General features: G+C 41.1%; 1 protein-coding gene across 1 annotated transcript in view; it reads left to right on the plus strand.

Moving 5' to 3' along the window:
• Nucleotides 1–12,665, plus strand: part of CCDC47 (coiled-coil domain containing 47) — a 29,681-nt gene that overhangs the window by 10,437 nt on the left and 6,579 nt on the right. Inside the window, exons 4-12 of the mRNA XM_017882899.1 lie at nt 125–299; nt 3,306–3,427; nt 3,688–3,753; nt 7,457–7,558; nt 7,677–7,787; nt 9,529–9,617; nt 11,244–11,302; nt 11,615–11,724; nt 11,936–12,103. Of these exons, the coding sequence (XP_017738388.1) occupies nt 125–299; nt 3,306–3,427; nt 3,688–3,753; nt 7,457–7,558; nt 7,677–7,787; nt 9,529–9,617; nt 11,244–11,302; nt 11,615–11,724; nt 11,936–12,103 (1,002 nt within the window). The remainder of the gene's footprint in view (nt 1–124; nt 300–3,305; nt 3,428–3,687; nt 3,754–7,456; nt 7,559–7,676; nt 7,788–9,528; nt 9,618–11,243; nt 11,303–11,614; nt 11,725–11,935; nt 12,104–12,665) is intronic.

A 12,665-nucleotide genomic window follows, 5' to 3' on the forward strand; every position in this document is an offset into this window, starting at 1 on the left:
ACTATGTCCAATGACAGATATCTAAAGTATCCCTTCTGTTTATGGATTTTCTCATTCTTCCTTCCATGAGGTAGACTCCATTCAGTCTCAGCTAACATTTAATGGAATGATTTTGCTTTTTTAGGTTCCTGCACACCTCCAGAACAGCTGGGAGAGTTATTATCTAGAAATTTTGATGGTGACTGGTCTGCTTGCTTATATCATGAATTACATCATTGGGAAGAATAAAAACAGTCGCCTTGCACAGGCCTGGTTTAACACTCATAGGGAGCTTTTGGAGAGCAACTTTACTTTAGTAGGTAAGTGAGGTCAATGTCAGCCCAGCTTCTTGCTTGAAAACAATCTGGTAAGGATGATGTATTCCCCTCAGTATAAGCATCTAACTGCTTTCATGGAATACCAAAGAGGGTGCATTGTTTTTTCTCTCAAGGATTCCCCCTGCTCTTCTTTTTTTAATTTTGATTTTTAATTTAATTTTATATTATTGTTATTATTATTGAGACAGAGTCTTGCTCTGTCACCAGGCTGGAGTACAGTGGCGCAATCTCAGCTCACTGCAACCTCCACCTCCTGGGTTCAAGCAGTTCTCCTGCCTCCGCCTCCCGAGTAGCTGGGACTACAGGCATGCGCCACCATGCTCCACTAATTTTTGTATTTTTAGTAGAGATGAGGTTTCACCATCTTGGGCTGCATGGTCTCAATCTCTTGACCTCATGGTCCACCCACCTCGGCCTCCCAGAGTGCAGGGATTATAGGCGTGAGCCACCACACCCGATCTTTTTATTTTTATTTTTTTGAGGTAAGGTCTCACTCTGTTACTCAGGCTTGTGTGCAGTGGTGTGATTACGGTTCACTGCAGCCTCGACCTTCCAGGTTCGAGAGACCCTTCCATCTTAGCCTTCTGAGTAGGCAGGACTATAGGCACATGCTACCACATCCAACTAATTTTTGTATTTTTTTGTAGAGACAGAGTTTCATCATATTGTGCAGGCTAGTCTTGAATTCCTAGGCTCAAGCAATCTGCCTGCCTCGACCTCCCAAATTGCTGGGATTACAGGTGTGAGCTACTGCATCCAGCCTTGAGGATCCTGTTTTTTGGCCGGGTGCGGTGGCTCACACCTGTAATTCCAGTGCTTTGGGAGGCCAAGGTGGGAGGATTATTTGGGGCCAGGAGTTTAAGACCAGTCTGGGCAAAATAGTGAGACCTTGTTTCTACAGATAAAATAAAATAAAAATTGGCCGGTCACAGTGGTGTGCTTCTGTGGTCCCAGCTACTCGTGAGGCTGAAGTGGGAGAATTGAACTTAGGAGTTTGAGACTGCAGTGATACAGGATCATGTTCCTGAACTCCAGCCTGGGTGATAGAATGAGAAACCCTGTTTCTAAAAATAAGAATATATTGTATTTAATAATTTTCTCATTTTTCATGAGTCAGCAGTAAAATTGCTAAACAGCTTCTGATTAGAATAATGTAATAGATGTTTTCAAAACAAGTTGATAAAATTCTGACGGAAACCAAGAAAGTTTGACATTTTAGGTAGCTTAATAAATGCTTTCATTTCGTCTTTTAGAAACTGAAAGTTCCTCAAAATTCCCTTAGAATCTGGACACTTGAGTTTTGGATCCACTGCTGAAATATACACTGAAGGATTTCAAGGAACCTCTGTAGTTGTGCAATGTAGGGAATGAGGTGGACTAACCTCCCATTCACCTATTTGGCATTTAGCACCTTATTTCTCTTTAATAGTAAGCATGTATCCACCTGCTCTGCAACACACTAGTGTTTATGTATTATGCTAAATACTTTACATACAGTGTTTCTTTTTTACTTTTTTTTTTTTTTTTTTTTTGAGACGGAGGCTCGCTGGGTCACCCAGGCGGGAGGGCAGGGGCCGGAACTCAGCGCACTGCAAGCTCCGCCTCCCGGGTTTATGCCATTCTCCTGCCTCAGCCTCCCGAGTAGCTGGGACTACAGGCGCCCGCCACCTCGCCCGGCTAGTTTTTTGTATTTTTTTTTAGTAGAGACGGGGTTTCACTGTGTTAGCCAGGATGGTCTCGATCTCCTGACCTCATGATCCGCCCGTCTCGGCCTCCCAAAGTGCTGGGATTACAGGCTTGAGCCACCGCGCCCGGCCCTTTTTTACTTTTTGTAACAGCACTGTCAGTTGGCTATAGTTGCTGTTTTCCTAAGGAGGAAACTGAAGGGCAGAAATGTTAAAAGTTATCTAAGCTATTACATTGCAACCAAGATATCAGAACTTATCTACCTGTTTCCAAAGTCTACCCTGTCTCCACTGTACCATAGTATTTCAGAGTATGTTTTGACCGGGAAATTCGGGGCGGGGAAAAAAAGCAGCTTTGGCTCCTTCTACTTCCCCTTGCTTGTTTTCATTTGGTGTATCAGTCTGTTTTCCCTTGTGAGGTTGAGCAATTTCTTTTGTATGCTTAATAAATTAAATGAAGAGAGAAAGTATTGGAATTTGAGCTTTTTTCTAGATTTAAAATACAACTCTTAATACTATTAGTAAGACCCAGTTATTTTGCATTGGAAAAGAAAGCTTGGTTAAAGTTAATTCGTAGGAGACATAGTGAGGAATTGCTGAGTAGTTTGTATTAACAGTATTTTTTATTCACTCCATAGGAGATTTTTTTTTCTTTAACTTTTGGCAGAGATATTTCAACTGATTTTTTTCCTATTTTGTATGTACTCTGAGAGACTTATACTCCAAGCTGATCATCGTTAAACTGACAAACATGTGCTTAGAATCCATATTTCTTCTAATAGAAACAATAGTTTTAAAAGTAAAAGGAATAGTGCTAATCTATTTTAGTCCCTGTCCAAACTGTAAGACAGCAAAGTATTGCTACTCTGAAGCTATGATCATTTTGCGGTCAGGTTAGAGGAACGTGAGCTATTCGGCCTTGTTTTCTTTTTTTTCTTTTTTTTTCTTTTTTTTATTTTTTTTGAGACGGAGTCTTGCTCTGTCATCCAGGCTGGAGTGCACTGATGCAATTTCAGCTCACTGCAACCTCCACCTGCTGGGTTCAAACTATTCTCCTGCCTCAGCCTCCCAAGTAGCTGGGACTACAGGTACACGCCACCATGCCTGGCTAATTTTTTATAATTTTTTTTTTTTTATGTAAGAGACGAGGTTTCACCATGCTGGCCAGGCTGGTCTCGAACTCCTGACCTCGTGATCTACCCTCCTCCGCCTCCCAAAGTGCTGGGATTACAGGCACGAGCCACTGCCCCCGGCCCGGCCTTGACATTTTCTGTTGAGTCACATTAAGTGGTTTTACCCCCAGGGGATGATGGAACTAACAAAGAAGCAACAAGCACAGGAAAATTGAACCAGGAGAATGAGCACATCTATAACCTATGGTGTTCTGGTCGGGTGTGCTGTGAGGGCATGCTTATCCAGCTGAGGGTAAGTAGGAAACTTCTTGTACGATATATATCTTCCCTTAATTTTGTCCAGCTGTGATTCCCAGCCCCCCCACCCCCTCCAATTCAGCATCTTATCCCTTCATATTTGACTTAAAATGAGGTCTAAAAGTGATATTTATGCTAACTGGCAAATGTGTCGTAAAGTATATTTGATGAAGCATTTGATTCTCCTCCAAGGCCCTTTTTTATACTAAGTAGGAGTTGCAATTGAATTTACTTGCTTCTCTCATTTTTTTTCAGTTCCTCAAGAGACAAGACTTACTGAATGTCCTGGCCCGGATGATGAGGCCAGTGAGTGATCAAGTGGTATGTATTCTTCCCGCTGGTTTTCTGTGTACAGACCAAATTATTTTTTTTCTTTCTTCTTTTTTTTTCTTTCTTTTTTTTTGATGGCATCTCACTCTGTTGCCCAGGGTGGAATGCAATGTCACGATCTTGGCTCACTGCAACCTCCGCCTCCCATGTTCAAGCAATTCTCCTGCCTCAGCCTCCCAAGTAGCTGAGATTACAGACGCCCACCACCACACCTGGCTAATTTTTGTATTTTTAGTAGAATCGGGGTTTCACCGTGTTGGCCACGCTGGTCTCGAACTCCTGACCTCAAGTGATTCACCTACTTCGGTCTCCCAAAGTGCTGGGATTATAGATGTGAGCCATCACGCCTGTCCCAAACTGAATTATTTCCTAGAGCTTTTTCCATTTCTGCCTAGATTGTGTTTTTAGTTTCTGGCAATTTGTGTCCCTTGACAAAAAATGTACCCTTTTTCTCCTTGGACAGAGCATCATCTTCCACTCTGTGCAGTTGTCAGGGGGCTTTCATGGGCCTTTTGATGGGAAAGAGGTGATACTGTATCACCACACAGATGGATTGACTTAGTGTTGACGATAGAGGGCAAAGCAATTGTGACAGGTAGTGGCCCTCATGGGTAACTTGGCTCCTTGTATATGTTTTTATCTTTGGCAGATAGCTGGGTTTCTTCTCAAATATGTTTTGCTTCAGATAATACATTTCTGGCTGAATAAGCTCCAGTCATGATCTGAGGACCTTATGTTTGGTATATCTTCTTTCCTTTATTAAATCAGTATGTTGGCCGGGCACGGTGGCTCAAGCCTGTAATCCCAGCACTTTGGGAGGCCAAGACGGGTGGATCACGAGGTCAGGAGATCGAGACCATCCTGGCTAACATGGTGAAACCCCATCTCTACTAAAAAATAGCCGGGCGAGGCGGCGGGCGCCTGTAGTCCCAGTTACTCAAGAGGCTGAGGCAGGAGAATGGCATGAACCCGGGAGGCAGAGCTTGCAGTGAGCTGAGATCTGGTCACTGCACTCCAACCTGGGGGACAGAGCGAGACTCCGTCTCAAAAAAAATAAAATAAAATAAAATAAAATAAATCAGTATGTTTATCTGCAAATTGTGTCTTTTCTCACAAATACCACATTCCTTCTTTCTTCATTGTTTCTTTTTTTTTTGAGACGGAGTCTTGCCCTTTTGCCAGGCTGGAGTGCAGTGGCGCAATCTCAGCTCACTGCAATCTCGGCCTCCTGGGTTCAAGCAACTCTTCTGCCTCAGCCTCCTGGGTAACTGGTACTACGGGCGCACACCACCACTCCCGGCCAATTTTTTGGTATTTTAGTAGACACGTGGTTTCAGCATGTTGGCCAGGATAGTCTGGATCTCCTGACCTCGTGATCCGCCCGCCTTGGCTTCCCAAAGTGCTGAGATTGCAGGTGTGAGCCACCGCGCCCGGCCTCTTCACTCTTTCAATAAATAATTCTGCTGGCTCCCACTGCTACAAGAAACAAAAATATATAAGACAGTTTTTTCTTTTCTATAATAGAAAAAGGGAGATAGATACGTATATATGTGAAAGTATGAAATAGTGTTTGGGTTGTAAGTGTTTTGTTAGTGATGTAAATTAGGTACTTTGAAATAGTATTGGATTGAAAATAATATATATATATATATAGTTTTTTTGTTTTTTTTTTTTTGAGATGGAGTCTCACTCTATCGCCCAGGCTGGAGTGCAATGGCTTGATCTCGGCTCACTGCAACCTCCACCTCCCAGGTTCAAGTGATTCTCCTGCCTCAGCCTCCCAAGTAGCTGGGATTACAGGCGCCCGCCACCACACCCAGCTAATTTTTGTATTTTTAGTAGAGACAGGGTTTCACCATGTTGGTTAGGATGGTCTCGAACCTCTGACCTTAGGTGATCCACCCGCCTCGGCCTCCCAAAGTGCTGGGATTGCAGGCAAGAGTCACCGTGCCCGGCCCCACTGTTATATTTTAAAGGTATCATTTTTACTTGTAAACCTGTATTTTTATTTTAATTTTTCTAATATGGCCATGATGACTTAGTCCACTAAAATTTAGAGCCCTATCAGTTAATATTTCTGTCATCCTTTCTCCCACCAACCACCATCTTATTAGGAGGAAAGTTTGCTATATCCTCAGCCATCTTTTTGTAGAAATTATTCTTTAAAAGCATTTTAATCATTTTCAGCTCTCTTTCTCTGTCTCTCTCCTCCTGCTAAGAGAAATTGCTTCAACAAATACGTGGCTCTTTATATTTTATTTGCCCCTTTTTAAAAATTCTGTTTATGGTTTGCTTTGTGTAGTTTCCCATCAATGATGGAAGAGCAGAAAACGTTTTCTTTTACAGCTGCCATCTTACCAGTTCTTTTCCTATATTAACATTTTCCTTCTTCCATATACTAAAAATTATTTCACCCAAGCATTTAAAGATATAATAATTAATATAACAAATATATCATATCAGAGTCTATTTTTTTTTTTTTTTTTTGAGATGGAGTTTCACTCTGTCGCCCTGGCTGGAGTGCAGTGGTGCGATCTCGGCTCACTGCAAGCTCTGCCCCCCGAGTTCACACCATTCTTCTGCCTCAGCCCCCGGAGTAGCTGGGACTACAGGCTCCCGCCACCACACCCTGCTAATTTTTTGTATTTTTAGTAGAGACGGGGTTTCATCGTGTTAGCCAGGATGGTCTCGATCTCCTGATCTTGTGATCCGCCCGCCTCGGCCTCCCACATATCAAGACTCTTTTAGGCTTATAATTTTTTATCTTTCTGGCCCAGTCAGAGTACTATTAACTGTTTACTTGTCTGGGCTGTTTTCCAACACAAATAGCCAATTCTCAGATTCTCTGGATACCAACTGGGTATCCCACAATTGAATTAAATAATAATAATAATAATTCTTTTTAATTTTGTAAATTTAAATTTCTTTTTTTTCTAGAGACCGAGATTTGCTATGTTGCCCAGGCAGTTCATGAAGTCCTGGCTTAAGTGATCCTCTCACCTGGGCCTCCCAAAGTGCTGGGATTACAGGCATGAGCCACTGTGCCCAGCCTCAATTCAATTCTGACACTATCTACCTGGAGTTAGCTTCAAATCCTAGAGATTAAAGGGCTCAGCCCCACAAGACTGCCCTCTTCAGATGCATTCGAATGTCCCAGGTTACCCATACTGCCATCTGGACTTCTGACCAACTAACTATTAATCAGGGGTTCCTGTGACCTCCCCTCTCAACCAATAATTTGTTAGATGACTCATAGAACTTGAAAAGACACTTATATTTACTGGTTTATTATAAGGGGAACTGGGAACCACTGTCAACTGGGAACCACTGTCAAGTTCCTAAAGGCCACCCTTCAGTCCTTACCATATGTCCCCCACCCCCAACTTTCCCATAAGCCCTTTCACATTTTGACTTTCTTCTTCAAGTAGGGCTATAATTCCTTTTAAGGACTTGCTTGATTAGGTTGGGTACACCCAAGATAATGTCCCTTTTGGTTAATTCACAGTCAGCTGATTAGGGACCTTCTGCCATAAAACAGTCTGATTATGGGGTACTATTCCATCATATTTGCAAATCCCAATCACTTAAAGGGAGAGTATGTGCATCAGCGGGGAGGGAATCTTAAGGGTCATTTAGAAATCTGCCTATCACAGAACCTAACAGGTGAATTTTGTTGTTTACATTTTTTTAAAAGCAAATAAAAGTAACCATGAATGATGAAGACATGGATACCTATGTATTTGCTGTTGGCACACGGAAAGCCTTGGTGCGACTACAGAAAGAGATGCAGGATTTGGTATGTTAGGTTGCTCCAACTCAAATATATGTAGAACTGTGTCTCTTCAGCACACACATATACAGCTTCATTGCATAATAAAAGGTCATGTCTTACTTTCAATTACTTCTTCCTCTAGAGTGAGTTTTGTAGTGATAAACCTAAGTCTGGAGCAAAGTATGGACTGCCAGACTCTTTGGCCATCCTGTCAGAGATGGGAGAAGTCACAGACGGAATGATGGATACAAAGGTAAATGCAACAGAAGACATACATTTGCCGGGCCTTGGCATTTACAGGACACTCTCCCTAAAAGTCTCATTGTACAAGTTCATTATTTTATGTCAGTGTACTAGTTTTACATTCCTTTCTCATACAAATATTCAAATACCTTCTTTAAGCAATAAATTGGCTTGTCAAAAGGACGAATTGATTAGTCAAGTTCTCTAAATCAAGAGCAAATTGTTCCTGGGATTGCTAATGACTTTCAGGTTTTTTTGAAAAGGACTATAACTTCTGATCTTTTCATCATATCATTTGGTCTTTTTTTTTTTTTTTTTTTGAGCTCCAGTTTGTGTAGGAGAAGAGGGATGTGTAGAGATTCCTCCTCCTTTGTTTTTAAAAAGATAGGGTCTTGAGATGTTGCCTAGGCTGGAGTGCAGTGGCTATTCACGTGTGTGATCATAACTCACTGCAGCATCAAACTTTTGGGCTCAAGTGTTCCTCCTGCCTCAGCAGGAGCCCACCATTGTGCCTGGCTGAGAGAGCCATTTCTTTCTATTGGTTGTGTAATGGTTAACAGATCTTAGTATCATAAGAATACAGGATAATTCAGAGATGGTTATAAATGTAAGTTCAAGGTGACATGTTTATAAAGGATCCCCTGAAATTATTTTAGATCCCCTGAAATTATTTATCTTTATGCCTTCATTCTTGTTTCGAACGTTATTTTGAGAAGTAGTTTTAGTTGCTCGATAAGAATCTTAATCATTGGTATGACTAAAAAGGAGTACTACTTTTTTTTTTTTTTTTCTTCCTTTTTCTTAGTAGAGATGGGGTTTCACCATGTTGGCCAGGCTGGTCTGGAATTCCTGGCCTCAAGTGATCCACCCACCTTGGCCTCCCAAAGTGCTTGGATTACAGGCATGAGCCACTGCGCCCATCCTGGAGTACTACTTTAATTCTAAAGAGATTTCCTATCTTATTGAAATTTAATTTTTAAAAAGCGTTAGTCTTGTCTGCGTGCTGTGGTTCACACTTGTAATCTCAGTACTTTGGATGGTGGAGGCAGGAGGATCACTTGAGTCCAGGGATTCAGGACTAGCCTGGGCAACATAGTGAGACCCTGTCTCCACAATAAAAAAATTAGCCAGGTGTGGTGGTGTGTTCCTTTAGTCCCAGCTACTCAGGAAATTGAGGCAGGAAGATCACTTGAGCCCGGGAGATTAAGGCTATGGTAAGCTATGATTGTGCCACTGCACTCCAGTCTGGGCAAGAGAACAAGACCCTGTCTCAAAAAATAAATAAATAAATAACAATTAACATGCTTTGGTCTTAATGAATGACATTGTACGAAAGTAAGGATTGAAGGGTGAATTTCTTTTTTTTTTGTTTTGTTTTGTTTTGTTTTGAGACAGTCTTGCTCTGTCTCCCAGACTGGAGTACAGTGGCGTGGTCTCTGCTCACGGCAACCTCCACCTCCCGGATTCAGACGCTTCTCGTGCTTCAGCCTCTTGGATAACTGGGGTTACAGGCACGTGCCACCGTGCCCGGCTAATTTTTTTGTATTTTTAGTAGAGACGAGGTTTCACTATGTTGGCCAGGCTGATCTCAAATTCTCAAACTCCTCGCCTCAGGTGATCCACCTGCCTCCCAAAGTGTCGGGATTACTGGCGTGAGCCACTGTACCCAGTCTCAAAGAGTGAATTTCTTTATGAAAAAAGGGAAATGCATTAAACCCTGCTTTTAAAAAATATTATTTTCTGTTTTTCAGATGGTTCACTTTCTTACACACTATGCTGACAAGATTGAATCCGTTCATTTTTCAGACCAGTTTTCTGGTCCAAAATTATGCAAGAGTACGTATAAGATAAAATTGTTGAAATTAATTTTCTTCACTAGCTTTCTGTGTTGAAACACCTGTAAGGTGCTTCTGCAATATCCCTTACCAAATGTGTGAAGGAAGTTGATGACAGGCCCCCATGTTTTCCTTTGCTTTGACTGCATGCATCATGAGAGGTCATTGTAAACCTATGGGAGAGAAATGAGCCTCACCATCCCAGTTTGTATGTATCCCTGCATGTTTGCACCACTGACTCAGTGAGGTGGTCGGGAATCTTACAGAATGGCTGGTACTAACAAAATGCAGTGGGTTTTGGTTTTTGTTTTTGTTTTTTTGAGACGCTGTCTCACTCTGTCGCCTAGGCTGGAGTGCAGTGGCGCAATCTTGGTTCACTGCACCCTCCATCTCCCGGGTTCAAGCGATTCTCCTGCCTCAGCCCCCTGAGTAGCTGGGATTACAGGCACGCACCACGACGCTCGACTAATTTTTGTATTTTTAGTAGAGACGGAGTTTCACTATGTTGGTCAGGCTGGTCTTGAACTCCTGACCTCGTGATCCACCTGCCTTGGCCTCCCAAAGTGATGGAATTATAAACGTGAGCCACCATGCCCCAGTCCATAGGTTCTTTTTTTTGTGATGATAATTTGTGTGTGATGTTTGACTTATGTCTGATTGCAAATCTGTGTGTTTTGTAATTTATGGCCTTTTTTGGCTTCCCTCTTTGAATAGTTAGGTGATTGTTTCTTTTCCTAGCATAGATGCCCACAACGCCCATAAGATTTCTAGGTTTATAGTAATACTGTTCAGGAGTACATATTCAGGACTTGGATTTGTTCTTTGAATTCACAGCCTGTCTCAGGAGAGCTTATTTATTTACCTTTATCCTTGGTTTGAAACTGGTTCTGACTAAATTTTTAGTTAAAGACTACCCTCTGATAGGCTGTGGAGTTGAGCACAATTCAAGCTAATCTGGATTTTAGTTGTGTACTAAGATTACTCAGGTCCTTATGCCTCTAGATAGTGCTGCATCATCCTTGTCTTGCTCAACTCAATGGCACTGAGGACAATGTTTCACATTGTAGCATTCATCCTGCCTTTTAAATATGGGATGGAGGGCAATTGATAGTCAAAGGATTGATATAGGCAGAGATTACAAAGGAATCTTCAATGACAGAACTAAATTATATATGCTATAGTAGATTATCCCTAAATTTATTCTGAGCCTAACTCAAAAGTAAGATAATAAGATGTCTTGCTATGGGAAGATAGGAGTTGGAAATAAAACATAAAAATCCATCAAAATAAGCAAAAATGTTATCTAAAATATGGGCCTCATACTTAAATATAGGCTCATTTCTGGCTCCCCAGGTGAGATGGAATATACCCTTGCCTGGAGGGAACATCATTGGAGGTGTTCAAGTGTAGGATAAAGATCACTTGAGAATGCATCCATCAGATAGACGAGTGGACCAGATGACCTGTAAAGCTCCTTCGGGCTCTGAGATTATATTTGACTTGGGGATGCCAAGCCAAATACTGTGTTGATTATGTGGAGGTATCTGTTCATCTAAGTGTATTGGGTGACTTGTGTACATGGAAAACATCTTTCTTGTATTCCTTCTTAATTGCCTTTTCTTTTGTGACAGGGAAGGTCAGCCTTTAAAGCTACCTGACACTAAGAGGACACTATTGTTTACATTTAATGGTAAGTATTCTGGGTCCTTTCTGGGTTCTTAGTCTTCTCTGAGATGACCTTAAGGAGAGTATTGTTTCCTCCTAAATGATAACTTTAAAACCACATCAAAACTATAACCCTATGCTTGCTTACTGATTTCCAGATTTCTTCGAGAAGAAACTACCTTTTACATATTTTAATTTATGTTTTCTGCTGCATTTTAACTGCCTAAGAAACTTAGAGAAATGAGTCTGTTAAGATTAAAAAAAAAAAAAGAGTTGGGTGACCTGGAAATAATAATGCTACCATTAACTCAGTAGGAAAAATGGCTTTGTTTTCCAGTGCCTGGCTCAGGTAACACTTACCCAAAGGATATGGAGGCACTGCTACCCCTGATGAACATGGTGATTTATTCTATTGATAAAGCCAAAAAGTTCCGACTCAACAGAGAAGTAAGACCCAATGCCTATATTATATAAATTGGCACCTTTTTTTGTTTCTTCTCAAGGGGAGGGCAGCTATCAATGATTTCAGTGACTGAATCTTTGCTGGTTGATTTAGAAGTGCCAAATGGGAGTAATTTTATGAAAGAATGCTAAACGGGATTTTGCTGCTGTTGACTAGAAGTGGATTTCTTATGAAACACTTTGTTTCTTGGGGAAGGGCAAACAAAAAGCAGATAAGAACCGTGCTCGAGTAGAAGAGAACTTCTTGAAACTGACACATGTGCAAAGACAGGAAGCAGCACAGTCTCGGCGGGAGGAGAAAAAAAGAGCAGAGAAGGAGCGAATCATGAATGAGGAAGATCCTGAGAAACAGCGCAGGCTGGAGGTTAGACAAACTTGTCTTATCACTGGTGTAAAACTACAATTTGTAAGGATGCCTGCTTGTGTTCTATTGGTTGTTAAGGTAATCTTTGTAGGCTAAAAGTTTAGCATTTTCTAAACATTTGGGACATTATGTCAATTGATAACACTATAAAGAAGAATAAATAATCCTTCCTGTTCAAGCCGTGCCACACTGAGTCTGTGAACGCGAAAAATTACCAGTATTATCCTGTTCCTCCAGCACAGTTTCATTTTGAAAATTCCATTATCAGTTTTCAAGCCAAACACTTTGGTGGAAAAAAAATAGAAATTTTAATAGAAGGCAGCACATGTGCCCTATTATCTAAATAAACTTGTTATGTAAAATTTAAAATCTGATTATAGAATTAGAGATTTCCAATATTTTTGTTTGTATTTTTGTTTTCTGTTTTTTACCTAACTAGAATCTCAAACTCAAAAGCTTTTTGGGTATAGTATGTTATAATTGAAAGCTCAGTATGATCTGATGTGTTTCTGAAATAAGATGCCGTAGTTCAGCTCTAAATTTTTTTTTTTTTTTTTTTTTT

Source organism: Rhinopithecus bieti, unplaced genomic scaffold (assembly GCF_001698545.2).
Source record: "Rhinopithecus bieti isolate Rb0 unplaced genomic scaffold, ASM169854v2 scaffold_12928, whole genome shotgun sequence".
In the NCBI taxonomy this organism is placed as follows: Eukaryota; Metazoa; Chordata; class Mammalia; order Primates; family Cercopithecidae; genus Rhinopithecus; species Rhinopithecus bieti.